This window comes from Callospermophilus lateralis, chromosome 10, assembly GCF_048772815.1.
Source record: "Callospermophilus lateralis isolate mCalLat2 chromosome 10, mCalLat2.hap1, whole genome shotgun sequence".
Taxonomy (NCBI): Eukaryota; Metazoa; Chordata; class Mammalia; order Rodentia; family Sciuridae; genus Callospermophilus; species Callospermophilus lateralis.
The window spans coordinates 92,810,678-92,829,343 of NC_135314.1; the positions used below are offsets into that span (position 1 = coordinate 92,810,678).

The 18,666-nt window shown below is 38.3% G+C and overlaps 1 protein-coding gene across 4 annotated transcripts in view; it reads right to left on the reverse strand.

Annotated features, from left to right (window-relative positions):
• Nucleotides 1–18,666, reverse strand: part of Fndc3b (fibronectin type III domain containing 3B) — a 325,529-nt gene that overhangs the window by 88,973 nt on the left and 217,890 nt on the right. For all 4 annotated transcript variants that reach the window (XM_076867793.1, XM_076867792.1, XM_076867790.1 and 1 more), the window contains exons 7-9: nt 16,003–16,061; nt 7,340–7,491; nt 4,275–4,334 (exon numbers count right to left, since the gene is read on the reverse strand). In XM_076867793.1, the coding sequence (XP_076723908.1) occupies nt 4,275–4,334; nt 7,340–7,491; nt 16,003–16,061 (271 nt within the window). The remainder of the gene's footprint in view (nt 1–4,274; nt 4,335–7,339; nt 7,492–16,002; nt 16,062–18,666) is intronic.

Below are 18,666 nucleotides of genomic sequence, written 5' to 3' on the forward strand. Positions count from 1 at the left end.
GAAATGTTTCTTCACATAATTTTTCTGGAAAATGACATTGCATGATATCATCTCTAAGCAACCTCTTTAACAAACTGCTTATGCTGATGGTTGGAAAATGATATTTCAATTTTTGTTATGAAATCATTATCCATTCCATCACTCAAATTCATGATTTTCCTATTACTGATAAAAATACAAAGTTTTTATTTCCACAATAAAATGTTAGATTAAAAAAAAACTACCAATTAAAAGAAGAATACACTTTTCTTGGAAATGCATAGGTAGCATAAATTTGTATATATGCAAATAGAAGTAAATATATATGTATAAATATTTACGTAAACCGACATAATATAGGCAAATTGCTTATTTTGCTTAGATTTTTTTTATTTATGCCATTTTTCCTCACATAAAATCCCCCACCACACAAGATCTTTGTTATCAGTGGCTTTATATAATATATAACACAATATAATTTATGAAAAACTATTCTTTGACAACTGTAAATTACTTTTTTAAACACTGAGTCAACATTAAACTAAAAAAGGCAATCTGTTTAAGAACTGAGTAACAAATAAAAAGGTGATTATTTTAATCAAAATCAAGCCAAGACCCAAGACTTAAATTTTGAAAATTAATGGATAAAAGAATAGAATATGGCATTATTTTCTTCAAATCACTACAAGAAATAAAAAAGGAATTGTAGTTGAATACATGTGCATCAATGATACAAAAAAATTTTAACAAGGGGTGAGAAACATTTTTCAAATGTGAAATGTTATGGGGCATAATTTTACATATGGAATTCAGCCTCCAATGGCACGGCAGATGCCAATACAAACAGCCACAGGCTCATGACTTGCAGCACTATCCAAAGGATGCCATTTGTCTCAGTAAATCCCCAAAGCAATGAGAAGAAGCTGCTCTTACCAAGGGACTGAGTTAAGCACCAGGCTGTTCAATGACAGGACTCAATGAGTCAGAGACTGCTGCTTAAAAAGTAAATAAACAAACCAAACTAAAAGAAGGTTTGTATATCTGATTGGTGAACTCATACAACATTAACATGTCGGAGCATGAAGATATTGGACAAAAAGTGTCAACAGGATAGAATCAGAGCAACAAAATCAAAAGTAAAAAGAAACTTAAGAAAAGAAGCCCCAGGGGAGACTGCAATGCACAAAGTAAGGAAGACGTATTTTTGAACCGAGGCTTCTGTAGGTCTTAATCAAAATGTGCAATATTAAGAATCAGAAGAGAAAATGCAGCCTATCTGGAGCTGTAAAATAAATATCTTAACTTTCTTTAATGACTCTATAAACTTCCACCAGGGTAATACTATTTAAGTTGGTAATGCACAAACATTTAAAAATGGCGATGGATTAACTGCCCATCTTGCAACTGTACAGTAACTGAATTCTTTTGTAGTAGTTGTTATGAAAATTTAGTAAAAAAGGTACTTCCACAGAGTCTTCTGAGGTCCCACCGATGACTACTGAATTTGAAAAGTTATTTGAGCTTACTTTTTCTGATAAAAAGCTTATATTGCTGCAATCGAGACTTTGAAATCGTTAACTATATCTTCAGTAAAGGAGATTTTACTCCTTCTTTTCCCAGTGGCAAGTACGATATATTTTTCTCAATAAAAATATAAGTGATGTGGTAAAACTACAAACAAGTTCAAAGAACTGTGTCACAAAGTCCTTTTTATTTTGAGACTAGAAAAGCTGCAACAACCTTGGAAAAACAAAAAAAGAATAATACTTATACAATATTACAGGTTTACACCAGTTTTGCACATCTAATTCACTTTCACATCATCTTTCTGAGGTTGGTGTCAACATTATCTTCATATTAAATATATGAATACAAAGCCAAAGAAGATCCAATGGCTTACCTATGCACATCCCCTCAGTAAGGCCAGACCATTAAACCCACCTTCCAAGCCATGTCCACTTTCACCACACTGCCCCCCCCACCCCCACTAGAGGCATTCAAGGCCCAGGAAGCTAAACCCAAAAGCTGGAAGTGTTCAGATTCTTCTCTAGTTTTTTTTCTGTTGTTGTTCTTTTTTTTTTTTTCATCTTTTTTAGATATACATAAAAATTTAGAAAGTATTTTGATGTATTTCTTCTCTATTTTAAGAAAGGAAAAACTTTAAATGGAAAGTTCTATATGCATTGTGGAATAGGCAGGGCGAAAAGAAAAAATTTGGACTATTAAAGTTTTTATTAGAAGAAAAAGAATTTTAATATACTAACACAGACCATCAGCATGGAGAGGATTTTCTATTTCTCTGGAAAGCAGAGAACTAGACCAAACAATATGTGGTAATGCTTCGGGTTGTCTATGAGGTATCATGTACATTTCACATGTCACAGATGTAGAGTCCCAAATGTGTCGGGAGAGAGTTCAGATTAGATTCAAAGGCTCTAGATGGCAACCACTCATGCTCCTATTCCTTTTGGAGACTCTACTGTTTCTTTTATCTACCCAGAAGTTCAAGATGTTCATAGAACACGGTAATAAAAATAAATGATCAAGTGTTCTCAGAATTTACTTTTTGTAAAAGGGATCAAAAAGAAATGAAGGGAAACAAGAGATAGGATGATAAATAAAGGGCAGACGTTTTATAACATTTAGATTTTTAAAAAGGATATTGTATGCTCATGAATGAACAGGAAATTAATAAAAATAAGCCTTTAGTAAAGCAATAACAATAAACTGTTAAAACATGGAGAAAAAAGGAAACATATGTTAACAATGAATAATGTATAACATTCACATCACTCCCTCCCTATACGGTGTTACATTTTTTGGTTTGTTGTTAAATCAAGCATTTTGAAGAACGGTTAAACTGTTTCTACTATCATCTTAACTTCACAAATTATACAAATCTTTTTGTTTATTCCGATTATATGAAGTTTGGGAAGAAGCTAACTGACTTAAAATCCATAAATTTTGATTTAAACAGGCAGAGATGGTTGCAGTGGAGCTCATCTAAACAACACAATAGCTAAGCAGATGTGTGCTTTATGACAATATGAAACAACTTGCTCTTATATATACACACTGTGCTAAACTTAAGTTTTAAAGCATTTCTGTGGCTAATAAGATATAACTCGGCACATCCCTGTTTTCTCACCTTTTTTTCTTCCATATTTTATACTGGTGCATTTTATTTATACATAATGGTGGGACTCTTTGTATATATTTGTACATGTACACAATATAAGAATACAGTTTGGCCAATATCATTCCCACAGGGGAATGAATCCAGGGGTACTTTACCACTGGGCCATAAACCTAGTCCTTTTTATTTTTTATTTTGAGACAGGGTCTTCCAAAGTTGCTGAAGCAAGTCTTGAACTCATGATTCTCCTGCTTCAGCTTTCAGAGTCTGGCATTTTAATCATGTACCACCACACCCAGCTATTCCTTCTCACCTTTCTTAATGAGAAAATTATGGCATAGAACTTCTAGGTACCTTGAAGTCAAAATAGCCAAGGCGTGTAGTTCCAAACCAGTACTCAAGCCTCATGATAATTAATGGGCCACATTCAGAAACCTGCTTATTTACAATTTGATGGACAGATGTACCATTAAATAATTGGATGGTCTCTGTAATAATTTAGATGATGTTTTCCTCCTCACAGGCATGTGGTTGGCTGGATTTCTTCCTAAGATGAAACCCCCAATGCGCCCACTAAATAGGCATAGCAGGAATTCTGGAGAAATCACAGTAAAGAATTCAGACTACATTACGTTATTTGGGTTGTTTTGTCAAACTGAATCAATTCTTGTCAGAGATAAAATAATGTTTGCATTACCTATTTCAAAACCTTTTGGCTTTTAATGTTTAAAAGTGTTCTTGCAAAAAAAGAAAGGTCTTCTTCCGTGTTTTGGCCTGAATATACAGTTTGTATGTATGGTCTATAATAAACAATTGATGTATCCATAGTAAAATTTATATATCTACATAAAGAAAATACTATATGTTATACAACACAGTCCAATAGATCCGAGAAGACCTTGTAAGATAAAAATTACTTTAAAAAATTTTTATGATGTCTGTTTAGAGCATCATCTACTTTTCTGTCCTCAGAAGCACATCTGAGTCTTCCCAATCACTGTTCTTCAGAGTGCCAGACAGCAATGAATAGCCAGTGGGCCAAAGGCCCAAAATTTTGTTGGGCAAATGCCATTCACCAAAAGTTTTTAAAAGCGGGTATTTGATTTACTTGCTCAATCTGGACTCTCCAAGACAGTTCAGTTCTTATGTCCTAACTTACCTCACATGATAATCAGTTGCTGGTCTCAGATCTTTCAGGTTACATTCCAATTCTTCTCCACTACAAAGAAAAATCATTTATTAGTTAATAATACCAGTTTCAAAAGTAAAACAGGTTTTGGATTAGTGACTCATACTTATGTACAGACAATAAGACAGAACTATTAAATATGAATCCACCAAAAACCAGAAATAAATTTCTTATTGGGTATTACTATTATTATTATTTTTTGGACTTGAAAGTTACATTCCTTTTAATGATGCCATCTTATATCTGGGAAATGACAAAAAATTAACTTACTAATAAAATTCCAAAAATTTTGTTACTTCTTAAAAGAAATCCACAAGAGCAAATAAGTGAACAAATACATCAACAAGTAAATAACCAATTGTCAAACAAAGGCAGTTCCCAGATTTTTCTTAGCAGGAACCTTGATTCCCTCAACTTTGAACCCTTGATGAAATCACAATCTGCATCCCTCACAAACCAACCCACTAAATAGCTATCAGATATAAAATTAGATTGTTTATCTGATCAAAAGGTACAATTGAACCTCAACTTAAAGTATGAGGAAACAACCAATACAAAAACCAGAAATGTTCCATTAAAGTTTTTTAATAGGTGTGTGTGGGGTAGGGGTGAGGGTGGGTGCAGATGTGACTTGTTTTGTATTCTTCAAAAATGTGTTATAGAAGACAAATAAAGACCAGTGGAAGAGTTCCTAATTTACAACGGCTAAGAGAGGACACAACTAAAGGCAATGTCTGACCTAGACTGGATCCTGTCCTGAATAGGAAGAAAAATGCTATCACATTTTTCAAAACAGCAGATATTATTCAGATCAGCTGATGAAAATAGAATATGGACAGTCATTAGATAAAAGTACTGTATCAAAACATTTATGAAGCTGATAATGCACTGATTGTAAAAGTATTCTTATTTTGAGGAAATATACTAAAATATTTAGTGATATAAGACTGTGATACATATAATTTTTTTGGGGGGGGGGCGGAAACTACAGATAGCAGAGAAAAAGGGAGAGAGAAGAGTTCAAATGGTTAAAGAAAACATGGTAAAAAAAGTTAGTAATAGGCAAATCTGGATAGATTATACTTCATATATCTTGATCTCACTATTTGTGCAATGTTTTGTTTGAAATTCCCCCCCGCCCCCTAATTTTTTTTTTTTTTTTAATTGTAAACGGGAAGTTATATCCACAGCTTGCCGGCAGCTCTGCTGTTTAAACTTGCACTACACCTTTAAATATCCTAGTATTTAAAATACTACTTTAAAATGGAAAAGTTAACATTAATTCAGATTTTCAACCTCTCATACAAAAACCAAATCAACAAAAACTCTAAAAAAATCAGCAAATCTAGGCAATGTCTAAGACTAAATGCCAAGTGTTCTCTCAGACAAAGAAATTTTCATTTCCAACTTTAGAAAGTAGAACTTTTCTTTCTTTTGTTACCTGCCTTGCTCCTCAGGGCATATGAGGTCCTAGCTCCTGTCTCCCAGTGTTCATCCTGCATTTGTACAAACTAGCTAGCCAGGTGTGACGGCACATGCCAACAGTTCCACTATTTGGTAGGCTGAGGCAGGGAGAGACCTGAGCTCATGAGTTTGAGATCAGCCTGGACAATACAATGAGCCCAGTCTCAAAAATATCAAATTAATAAATAAAATCCATTTTTTGGTGAAGTGGGGGAAATGACTCTCTGGAGTTCTTATTCTGATTTTTCAAAACAGAAAAGTCTGGTTGTGGGGCTGGGGATGTGGCTCAAGAGGTAGCGCGCTCGCCTGGCATGCGTGCGGCCCGGGTTCTATCCTCAGCACCACATATAAACAAAGATGTTGTGCCTGCCGAAAAACTAAAAAATAAATATTAAAAAAAAAATTCATTCTCTCTCTCTCTCTCTCTCTCTCTCTCTCTCTCCCTCCCTCCCTCCCTCCCTCCCTCCCTCCCTCCACTCTCTCTTAAAAAAAAAAGAAAAGAAAAGAAAAGTCTGGTTGTGAGCCAGAGTGCAGAGACAGAGAGACTCACAAGAGTTTTTTTTTCTTTTGCAGGGTAGTGATATGGATTGACATGTTTCTGCGAAGTGGATGCTGGGAGAACCAGGGGATACTGCAGGAGCCCAGCAAGGACAGAGCAGAACAGGAAGCCACAGGAGGCTCCTTATCTCTTCCCCTTTTTTTGTTCAGAAGACCCACTGAGGCAGCAAGTCGTGAAACAGGAAGTGGGAGGGGGAGATACATAGTCTGTGGCACTCACAGGGCAGGAAAATGAGAGAGAAAACAAACACCTCTGGCAGAGAAAGAACTGGGGTGTGTGTGACCACATTCCCCTGGCATGGGCAGGCCTTCTGGGGCCACTTGCAGGGAGGTCGAACAAGTAGTGAAGACAAAACTGACTTGCTGATTTCCTGCTCTGCACACATGAGCTGTGCCAAGCAAGTACAAAGGGGAAAGAACTTAACCCTAACATTTTTATCACGTTTGAATATGGCTATAAATTGTCTGAACTGTTGATTACATGGAAATCCACAAGGCAGAAGGGGCCAAGTTCTTATTCTGTGAGCTCATGTTCTGACCATTTAAGAAAGCCTTGGAATGATCTGTTTTAAGTACAGTCTGGAAAACTACCATGGCGAGTGAGATGGAAGCAAATGATATTACAGGTCTTTCTAAAACAGGACTAGAAAAAAGCTTGGGTCTAAAAAGTTAAGAGATGATCAGATGATTGTTTAAAATGAATGTAGAAACTAAAAGACATAGTCACTGTTTGGCCTGATAAATAATAGTGGAAATTTTTCATTAATACCATACTGATAGCTAACATAACCAAGTGATCTATTTCACCAATACCAAGTAGCTCTATACCACTCAGTTCTGATAAATAATTACTTGAACAAAATTAATTCTTGAGATAATAACTAATTCTCAAAATGAACTATTTAAAGAAGAACTTGCAAAGCCTATACATTTTCCCTTTGTTTTCTATTTTCTTTTTAACAACGCTAATATTGCAATTTTGCAGTAAAGAAAAACATGGAAACATACACTACCTGTAAATTATCTTGTATTTTCCATCTCGTCCTTTGTCTGATAAGGCAACCTCATAACTGTAGGGGAAGGAAAGACCACTGTGGGGTCCACATGAAAGTCCAACAGGGGGAGCCCAGGACAACACAACAGCTCTTGCCTGAATATTGGAAACCTGAGGAGAAAAACATGAGACAGAGCATTTAAATCCATTTGACTTAGATCAGACTCTTATTTCCCCTGGAAATTAATAGTCGTATAATTAAAAGTAGTGAAACAAAACTGGCTAAGAGTTAACCCAAGGTAAACAATTATAATGAAAGAAATCCTATATGGAGTTCTCATGTTGAAGTCTTGAGACCAAACCACAGCTGCTGCAACATCTGTCCTTATGACGTGAACTTTTATCCAAGAGCAGCGAGCCTTCCAGAAAACAAAATGATCAGTCATACCCAAGGATTTCTGTCCAGATGAAAGATGAATGGGAGATTTCAATGCTCTACATGTAGGCCACTGCATGATGTGCAAAGAGGGGAAGCCTTCAAGCCTTACTTGGTATTGAGTCCTCCTTTAAAGCTAACACCTTTCACACCATTCCTTTTGAAGTCCTGTGATTCCTAGGAGAACCCGATGTGGGTTGGGAACTAGAACCAAGGACTAGGCCAATATGGGACAGAAAATGTCCATGGAAGTAAAGATTTCCCCTTTCAGAGCTCTGCTTTTAACTCTTTGATTTAGTCTCTGCTTAAGACCTCATTTGAACACGTGACTAAGACATCAAATATCCTAACTTTTCACCCTTACTTAGCACTACTCTGAGGCATGTTTGACATTGTCTCCCTGGATTATACTCAGAAAAGTCCTGAGGTCCCTTCAGTGGGAATCTGTTAAATGAACAGACCCTGTATTGCCTGCCTTCCGTTCTCTGTCCAACTGACATTCTGTGTCCCCTACTCAAATAAAGTATTTTTACTCAAATCGAGCTTCATTATTTATTTATCTATTTATTTAGTTATAGCACTAGGAATTGGACACAGGGGTGCTCTACTACTAGCTACACTCCAAGTCCTTTTTCTTTATTTTGAGATATGGTGTCACTAAGTAGGCTGGTTTGAAACTTGTGACCCTCCTGCCTCAAACTCCCAAAACACTGGATTACATGTATGAGCCACTGCAACCAGCTCTCAAAACTTCATCTCAGAGGTTCTTTTTAATAAACCCAATCTAAACTACCCTTAGAATAAGGGTAGTCTAATCCCTTAGAATAAATCTGACAACAGAAATTTAACGTTTAATTTTGTAAAGATTGTTTATTGCTAGCTGGACATTGGTCTGGATAACACATTAGAAACAAATAAGAAAAGGGAATGGTCATCATGAAAATCAAGGGACATCAGTAGAGGGGGAAGAAGGAAGGGAAGGAAAGAAAATACTGGGGAATGATACTGGCCAAGTTATATTGTTATATCGTGTGCATGTACGAATATGTAACAACATTGTGTACAACTACAATGCAACAATAAAAAATATGGAAAAAATAAAAAAATAAAAATAAATATGACATACTAATACTTAATGTTCAAAAGACTTTATAGCTATAGGTTATTTAGTTAAATATGCAAATGTGTAACCTATTCAGTCACTGATTTTATCTTCCATTTGTGTTACTGATTTATATAAGGAATATGAAAATATAACAAAATAATTTGAATACACAAATAATAAATATGGAAAACAAATACTGAGTATCCTTTTTTAGTCTGTCATTTATTCTACTTTTAGCAGAGATTATTTCACACCATTCTGTTCTATGCAGGTAAAACACTGTGATATATTTAGTTAATTATTAGTGAGACTCCTCCACTCCTTCCAGAACCCAGCTGGGCCTAGTATGTCCAAGTAGCCTTCTCTGAAGTTCTCACTCATCCTCACTCCTGTGCTCCACAGAGCCTCGTGGATATCACTGTCATTGCTGATCCTGTTTATGTCGTCTGTCTACCCCACCCACTCTACCCACTACACAGTGGGACTTCCGAAGGGCACAGCCTAAATCATAGTTAAATAGAAAATAAAGCAAAGGGAATATGACAGCCTAGTGGCTCCTCTCACTGTGCCTCTCCACTCCCCTCAGGACCTTGTCACTTAGCAATGGACTTTCCCACTTTCTTGGTTTTAACTAACCTCCAGTTCCAGTTCCATGCTACCTTTGTTTATTCATCTAATTACCACATGTCACTCTGTGAGGGGCTATGGACATAAGAATGATTAAGATATGATCTTTGTCCTCACGTAGTGCCAACCAGGTGAGGAGAAATGGTGTGTGAGGGACTCAGGAGGATGCATACTGTAGAGGCAGCCCGAGCTGCCCTTCCAGAGCCCATGGTCAGAGCAATCACCACTGCCTTTGTGTTCCAGCCACATTTCCCTAGTACTTCTGTTTAGTGTTTATTTCATAATACTGAGATGACCTGATTTTTTTTTAGTGTTTCCTTAACGGGATTTGAAGACAGAATTCCTTCTGTACACCAGTGTATCTGCTGAATCCCTTTACATGTGTTGATGAGCAATCCTGAAGGGACTGGGTATCATATTTGATTTGTAACTTAAAGGGAGATATTTTGCTGTGAAGAGTTCAGTTTATAGAGGCTGATTAGGTTTTGTGAGATAGTCACTGAGGTGACAAATGGCTGCTTTGCACCATTCCCAGAACAAAGCATGTAGTGACACTGATTCTATGAATGGCGGTATGAAGTACCAGTGTATCTCAAAATAGCTAGGTCAGATGCTAGCATTCTACATACTGAACAAATATCCATAAATTCGCAGCCTTTTATACTTTACCTTTTGTGATAGTTATCACAAATCTACTTTTTTTTTTCTTGAAAACTTGCTTATCATTCAAAAGAACAGAGATGTAAAACATTTCCTAAACTGTAAGCAAGGCTTCAGAAGGCAGATTGCTATGTGATCATGGTACTTGTGGTCATGCAACCTTCCAATACCAGTCTATCAGACATGTGCTTTGGGAACTCAGCATCATTCTTCAAAGAAAAGCAGTTTCTGTGAATTTCTTTCTTGAATTAAGCTGACTAACACCCATATTACGACCACCTCTGGGGCCAACCCCTGTCCATACTCCTGTTCCCTCCCTTCCAATGCTCTTGCCTGACCTCCAGTCTCCCTTTTTTAGGTTCTGGAATCCTAAGAGAAAGAGCTCTTGGCCTTAGTTAAAACTTGGAACTCACTACCATTTCAAGATTGATTCCAGGAAATCACAGTGTGTCTTTCAAGAGATTGTCACGTAGGGGTGAATCTCCAGCAGCTGATGTGTTTACTCCAAGTGTCCTGGGAGGTGACACCTTGGTAAGAGCTCTGGAACTCTAGGAACTCCTTTGGGTTCAAGCCTAATCAGGGCAGCAGCATTCATTCAGGAACTTCACATTCCAGGTTTCTCTGTGCTCAAAGTTTCTTGCCAGCGTGACCAGTGAAGCGAGCAAGGGTATACTAGTTGGATCATCACAATGATCATCATGGCTGTTGAATCCTCCTTCAAAAGTGTTCAGCAGCATAAAACTAACTGGCTTGCTGATGCTTAATTAATGTGCCATAACTGGAAATTAAACTTCCTTTAATGATGATAAGTGTAGGTCTCTAGTTATTGGATAAGATGCAATCTGATATTGTTTCTGTACTAGTGACATAAAGGGTCTGTTATGTAGTATACTAGTGTAAGTCTGCATATGAAATGTTTAAATTAAACTGATTTTAAGTACAAATTACCTATTTCTTTTTTTAATTTTTTTTAGTTGTAGTTGGACACAATACCTTTATTTTATTTATTTTTAGGTGGTGCTGAGGATCAAACCCAGCGCCTTGCACATCCTAGGTGAGCATTCTACTGCTGAGCCACAACCCCAGCCCACAAATAACCTATTTTTAAATGATCAAAATACTGATTAGAAATCAGTCCTTGCCCCTATATTTATTAAATATAGATCTTAACTTGAAGCCAGCTGCAGTGGTATATAACTGTAATAGCAGAGACTTGGGAGGTTGAGGCAGGAGGATCACAAGTTTGAAGCCAGCCTCAGCAACCTAGACAGACCCTGTCTTAAAATTAAAAAAAAAAAAAAAAAAAAAAAGTTTGGGGTTGTAGCTCAGTGGTAGAGCACCCCTGGGTTCAATCCCTAGTACCAAGAAGGAACAGAGGGAGAGGGGAAAGCCTCCTGGAAACTTAAGAGTAGTTCTGTGTGTGAATTAGAAAACTGCATTATCACCTTGTAGCTGTTTAGCAAGTAATCCTACCCTCTCTTTCTCTTTGTGCCTTCTCTTCTGATCAACTTAGTATTTTAATACTGTTCTGTAAAATTTTACAATTTTTATTCTCAAAATTTATTATATGGAAATGATATTCATTATTTGGATCAGAAACACCATTTTCTTTCATAGTTACTAAATTGTTACTCTTACATCAAAAATACTTCTTTGTAAGTCAATAGCTTCTAAATTAGGTCTGGCCTTTGGATTTAACAATGTAGGAGGCCTACTGATCTGATGAAAGAATATGCTAAGGAAATATTACCACAGAAATACTGAATTCACTTTTAAAGAATCATCACAAGAAATAACAACACAAAGGAATATAATTGAAGAAGGAAAAGGTCAAAGAAAAATGATACTCAGATCTAAAAATGTCACCATCCTCTGCTTCCATAACTTAAGTGCTCTGCACCTCCGATCATTCTTCAGGAGATGCTGTTTATCTTTCTAGGAGGAGCTGCCTCTCAGGGAAGCATGCCTCTCAACTCTCACTTCTAAAACCCCACAAATCAATTGTTTCTACAAGCTAAACATAAGTGAATAGAAGCAATGTAGCACCACAATTCTAGGTTACATTGACTTACATCCAGAAAATAAACAACCCACCAGCATGTGGAGACTACATCTAGCACCACCATCAGAGTCATTCCCCAACTGCTTAGGAAAACATCAAGTGTATTCCTCTAGTATACCAGTCTTCTCCTCCTGGCTGCTGCCTTGCACTCTGACACCTGGCTGTCCCAGCATCGGTCCACACTGGCTGAGCCTCGTACTCTGATGCTACTTGCCAGAATCTAACTACAGCTACTGCAGTCAATCATGTTTATTCAGCAAACATCTGTTAAGGATTGACTATGTCCAAGGACAGTGCTAGGTAATAGTACAAAGATAAGTAAGACACCATCATAAATAAAAACTTCAGAGAGAAAGAGTAAGAAGTGGAGAAAAAGGAAGGGAGAGACAAAACCTATATAAACAACTCATTGGGCTGGGAAGGATGAGTGGGCTGTTAACAGGTAGAAGATATTTATGAGGAACAGTAGCAGTATAATAGGCAGAATGACCCCCGCTCTTGAAGATACCCACCCTCTAGACCCCGGAGGGACTGTCTGGAACGCCTTCAACCTGGGCAACCTGGACATGCTTACCATGCCATCCAGTGTCCCTGACCCAAGAGGGTGGTTGGCATCAACCACCACCCAAATATCGATGACACCACTTTTTGTCAGGTGATGTGATTTTTATCAAATTGCTGAAAATGTAGGATGCAAGTCTCACTGTTAAAAAACACTCGGTAAGAAAGCTGATTTAGAGTTTGGAACTACTTAAGACTTTGTTGTTTCTACTCATCTCCCGAGAGTTCCTCTGCCTGGCTTTTTCATGCTAGACAGCATGCTGCCTGCAGAGCAAAACTGACAACTCCCGCTTTATAAGACTAAGAAAAATCCGTGGCTCCACTCACTGTATTTGTACCCCCCTAAACTATGCTGATATGGAAATGTCGTCTTTTGCCTGAATTTCTAGCCCCAAAGCCATTTTATGAGTTTGGTGTAAGGTATAAAAAGGGTCACATCCAGGTAAGATGGTGGCCCCTAACACCTGCCATTACCTGTGGTGTTTACCTGAGTGAATATAATAGGTCTGGCTGTCTTAGACATAGACACTCAATCTAGTTGGCACCCAGAGTCAGTAAGACTCAGCAATGGTAAAATAAACCAACTATAAGACTTACAGAACCAGATATATAAAATCAGATCATCAATTAACTAATTCATAGTGAGAAACAAAATTATCTGGTAGACAAGGCAATACTATCAACCTGCCTTACATATTCCTCTCTGCCAAATTCCCAAAAGGCTACTTTGTGGGCAACAAATGAGAACAATGGGTACTTGCTACATTATTCAAGGGTAAAGGGTACTGAGCTCTGACCAGCCAACACTCTATGATTGTGACACAGTTGCTTGGCCAGGGTGGGATGGCACAACCAACATGTGTCTGCTCTGTGGTCAAGCAATTCTTGTTCCCAAGTGACACAGACAATAGTTCTCAGATGACAATCTTACTATATTATACATTATATCATAGCTATTTACAAAAAGGGTATCTCTCTACCCTGGTCTAAAATCTGTGAAGATCATGGATTTAATAAATGCTAGATCAAGGTAAAGGACCAAATAAATATTTTCTTTATTTGCTAGCACACCACGTCCACAAAAACACAGCTTGTGCCACTTTTGCAGTAGAGAAATAACTTGGAATACCTGCAAGAAAGCACTTCTGTGCAAACACGACTGAGACCTGACTGTCAAGTCTTGTGAAATCTGGGACAATGAAAGAAGATGTTGCTCTGCCTTCTTTCTCTCATTTTGACTCCTCTTTCTTCCTTATGGATTTTTGTTCTTTCTGCTGTACTATAAATAAAAGTTTTCCCCATGATCCCACCCATCCACTTTTTCTATCTCTCCTTACACACCCTCTCTCACCCACAAAACTATCACCCACTCCAACAACTATCATCCCTAGGCACATGATCCCCTAATCAGTGCCTTGATCCTCCTCTCACCACAGCACCAAGTCCACCAGACACTTGTGACTGCCCACTACATTTATCTTTCTGAATGCTTGGCCAGGGGAACAAACAACACATCCAAGAATGGCACTGAAGATACAGAAAGGACATGGAGATGAACCTATCCTAGAGGAACTGCAGACAACTGTGAAAGATGCATAAACAAGCAGATAGAGTATGATGTATTACATACAACAACAGAGATCCGCTTGAAGAGCATGGAAAGCAAATGTGAGAGATGTCTTAGAGGATGCATTTCCCAAGAGGAAGCATCTAGACCTGAAAGTCCAGTTATTCATGACACTAGATAATCTAATAGGTAATTGCTATGGTTTAGATATAAGGTGTCCCCAAAAAGCTCATTTGTGACATATGCAAGAAAGTTTAGAGGTGAAATGATCAGGTCATAAGAGCCTACACCTAACCAGTATATTGATCCCCTAATAGGCATTTACTGGGTGATAACTGTAGGCAGGTAGAGTGTGACTGCAGAAGGGAGGTCACTGGGGGTATGACTTTGGGGTGAGAGCTCCCTGGTGAGCAGAGCTCTCTTTGACTCCTTATGGCCATGTCCAGAGCTACTCTCCTCTGCCATACCCTTCTGCCTTGATGTTGTGTCTCACCTTGGGCCCCCGAGCAATGGAGTTGGCCTTCTATGGACTGAGATCTCTAAACTAGAGTTCCAAATAAGCTTCTCCTCTTCTGGGGTTGATCTTGTCAGGTCTTTTGGTCACAGTGGACAAAAAGCTGACTAAAGCACTTAGAAAGCCCTACTGATTCATCTCTAGAATGGCCCTAGTCTCTATCTAGCCTCTCCTTGACATGTGTGGCCCCATTACCCTAATTCTGAGTCCCCAAGTCTCTCACCAGGACTGTAGCAGTAGATTCCTAACATTTCCTTCTTGCTGTAACTCATTTTCCAACTGTTTGATCATTCTGAAAATGCAGCCCAGATTACTCTGTGCTCAAAAACCCCGAGTGGCAGCCTGCTCTGTCTCAGACGGTACATGTGCACACAGACTCCCCAGCCTTCACCCAGGCCCCACTCCTCCACAAGTGCCCTGCTGTGCCCCTCCTCCAGCACACCCATGCTTTCAGGTTTAGTCAAACCCAACTATGTACCCTGGGGCATGTTTGGCCACTTCTGTGAAAAAGCCTCAGTATTTGAAACACATGAAGAATCAAGGTTTTCCAATTCAGCTACAGAACACTCCAAAGAACTTTGGCTCTCTAATCTCACATGAAAGGCTGAATCAACATTCTGAATTTTTCACTTGAATTTCAAAGCACCTGGCAAAATCAAACTTAAAACTTCACAGTATCACAGCTCCCACTAATTTTTTTTTCTTGCCCCTGCACCTAATGTCCTGAATTTATTTTTCTCAGCTAATACTTGAATATCTTTTTGAAATTTACCTGGAAAAACAATTGGTTTTTCTGAGATTTTCAAAAATTATTATCACTACACTTACATAGGTAAAAGAAAATTATCAAATGAAAATTGCTCTGTAGATCCCAGAAAGGGATGTGTGTGTGTGGGTGCAGGGGAACATCCCTAGAAGTCAAGAAGAATAACAAATTGTATTGAAGATATTTAAACCAAGATATTTCAGTGGGTGACCACGCAGAAGGCTGCTGTTCTATATTTTCATGCTCCCTTAATAAGTGACCACTATTTTCTCAGTTTTATAAATAATCAAGGACAGTTTCTAGTACCTACTGCATGAGGAAAGAAAAGAATGTCTGAGATACTTAAGAAAGTGTAATATATGCTGAGAAATCCAGAAGACATACCTGTGGCTTCTCTATTCCCGAAAGAATGTCTTGCACTCTCTTTACTTCCAACTCATACTCTGCGTTGCAAAAAAAGGAAAACAATACCATTAGAAGGCAATAAGATTGTCAATTTCCTTCCCCAAGGCCTTTTAACTAAAGCTATCATTCAGTCAGTTGCTTCTAACCATGAGTTTTTGGTACCACAAAGCTGATAGTGAAATCAGGATTGTCTTTGGGGTGGGGGTGAGGGTTTCACTATGGTTGTACTAACTCGCCACTGCACAGTTTTAAATAACCACAATGTCAAACATTACAAAGTTCTACTGAACAATTCAAAAACCAAAAGGGGAAAAAAGGTCTTAAGAAGGTTAAGTAGGAAGACCAATACAGCTAGAGACAGACGGTAGTAGAAAGATGAGGTCAAAGAGACCATGGCTAGTCCATACAGGCCTGGAAGTTCAATTTGTTTAGTTCAATATGCATGTTCACATGTATGTAGGTATAGTTCCTAATTTTTTAATTTGCTCAATAGCCACTGGAGTATTTAAGTGCAGGGACTGACATGACCTTACTTTGATTTCAGAGATCAGTGTTGATCCTGCGTGAACAAGGGACGTAAGAAAGGTCATCGCGGAAGCAGAAAAAACCAATCAGTACTGGTGCCATCATCGAAAGGATAGAGCTGGCCTGGACTAGAGTAGGTAGGAAAGATGATGAAATCAGGACTAGTTTTGGAGGTGTAGGTGTCAAAAGACAAGATGCAACAGGCAATGGTGAGAAAGCGTGAAGAATCAAGGACAGTTTCTAGTTTTCGGCCTGATAACTGGATGGATGATGTGTCTCTTAACAAGAAGGGGAAATGGGCATGTTTCAGAATGGGGCAAGAATTATGTTTTAGAAATGAAAAAGGAAAAGTGCCTGGGGTAGAGAATGAGGTGGCAAGTATATATACCACACCCCCACGCCCACCCCCACCACCCCGGAAAAAAAGGATAAATGATAGAATTTAAATTTTATGTGTCAGAACAGCCTCTTGATTTTCAAAACACACTTGATACAGTCACAAAGAGGGTGCCCAAGAAGCTTTCTAGGAACCAGTGCTATCAGAGCTCTGTGGATGAGCCTGCATCTGGAAGGGGAAGGAGACGGTGGGGTGAGAGTGGGTTACCCCTGCTCCTCCTAGGGCTGCTCATTCTCTTTGTTCAGGTCTAATCTGCAAGTCACCTCAAAAATTCTCACTCTAACCCCAACCCTTTGCCTCAGCCTAACTTTGGCACTACCAGATCCCTTTACCTTCTTATATGTTATCAAAATCTGAGAAGAATTTTCTCCTGTTTCTTCCCTTGCTTTTCATTGATCTTTCCCATGCAAGGTTCAGGAAGGCAGATATACTACAGACCTAGAGTAGGCACTTTTTTTCCCCCCGAAAAGAGCCAGATATTTAAAACTCTGTGGACCTCTACAGGCCTCTCTTACATATTCCTTTTTGTTTTTATTTTCATGATGCTTTAAAAGGTAATGAGTACGTTCCTTTTGGATTATATAAAAATAGGCTGCAGGTTGCTGCGTCCTGCTGAGGACATGGTCACCATCTATCCACAGCACTACAGCACCCAGCACAGGTCCTGCATGGCCAGAGCTCAGAAGATACTTGTTGACTGAACAAATGAAAAAGTCTATGTTAAGAACAACAAAAACTTCTAGTTGACACCACTCTAAGCCTTAAAAGGAGTAGTTCAGGTCTTCATTTTCCCCATTGTGTTCTGTTTAGAAGAACCTGTTTTCTATTATTTGGTTGAGCAAAACCCGTGGTAATACCCTAAACAGCAACCTTTTAAAAGAAAATCCACATTCACAAAACCAAAAATCACAAGCTCATTTATAATCCTGTATTTACAATTATACATGATAGAGATAAATGATGGATATTAAGATAATGAATTGTACTTATAAATCAAAAGTAGACAAATCCTCACATTTTCTGGAGGCCCCTACTAAATAAACTGCAAATACAACATGTCTCAAAAGTTAATTGTCAGTAAAAACCCAAAAACCAAAACCAAAATCTAAGAACAATTGCAATAAATCAACTGGCTCAGTTGTTAAAGATGAAGTTTCCCCCGTCTCTGGTTAGCGGAGGCTTTGAAAGACCCTATGGAAGGACACTCACATGGCTAAAAACATTTAAGTAACTAGCTGAGGGGGGTGATGTTTCCTTCTGTCATGAATGACACAACTGGATTATCTCAAGCAAGAAGCCAGATCCCATTCTTGAGGTAATAAAAGTTTAGAAGAGAACAAGGATGACCTCCTGCTCAATCAAGAAGGGAAGAAGTAAAGAGACTTGCAAAGGAAAACACCTCAGGACTATGCATAGACATGATATCTGAAAAACAAAGGATTTTAAAAGGATGCTTTGTCCCACAAAAACTGGAGATCCCCCTTCCACCTTGCTTTCAAACAGGGATGTCAGAAAATGCCTTGTACATGGTCCCAAAGTGAGTAGAACCCTTGACTGTATCTGAGTGAACAGGGATCTGGGAATGTGAGACAGCCGGAGTCAAGAATCTGGGGTGTCTGCACTTGAGGTGGGCAGGAGGAAGGGAAGACAGCGAGGACCCCCTACATGTCACACAAGAGAGTTTGTGGGTTTTTTCTTTTCTTTCTTCTTCTTCTTCTTCT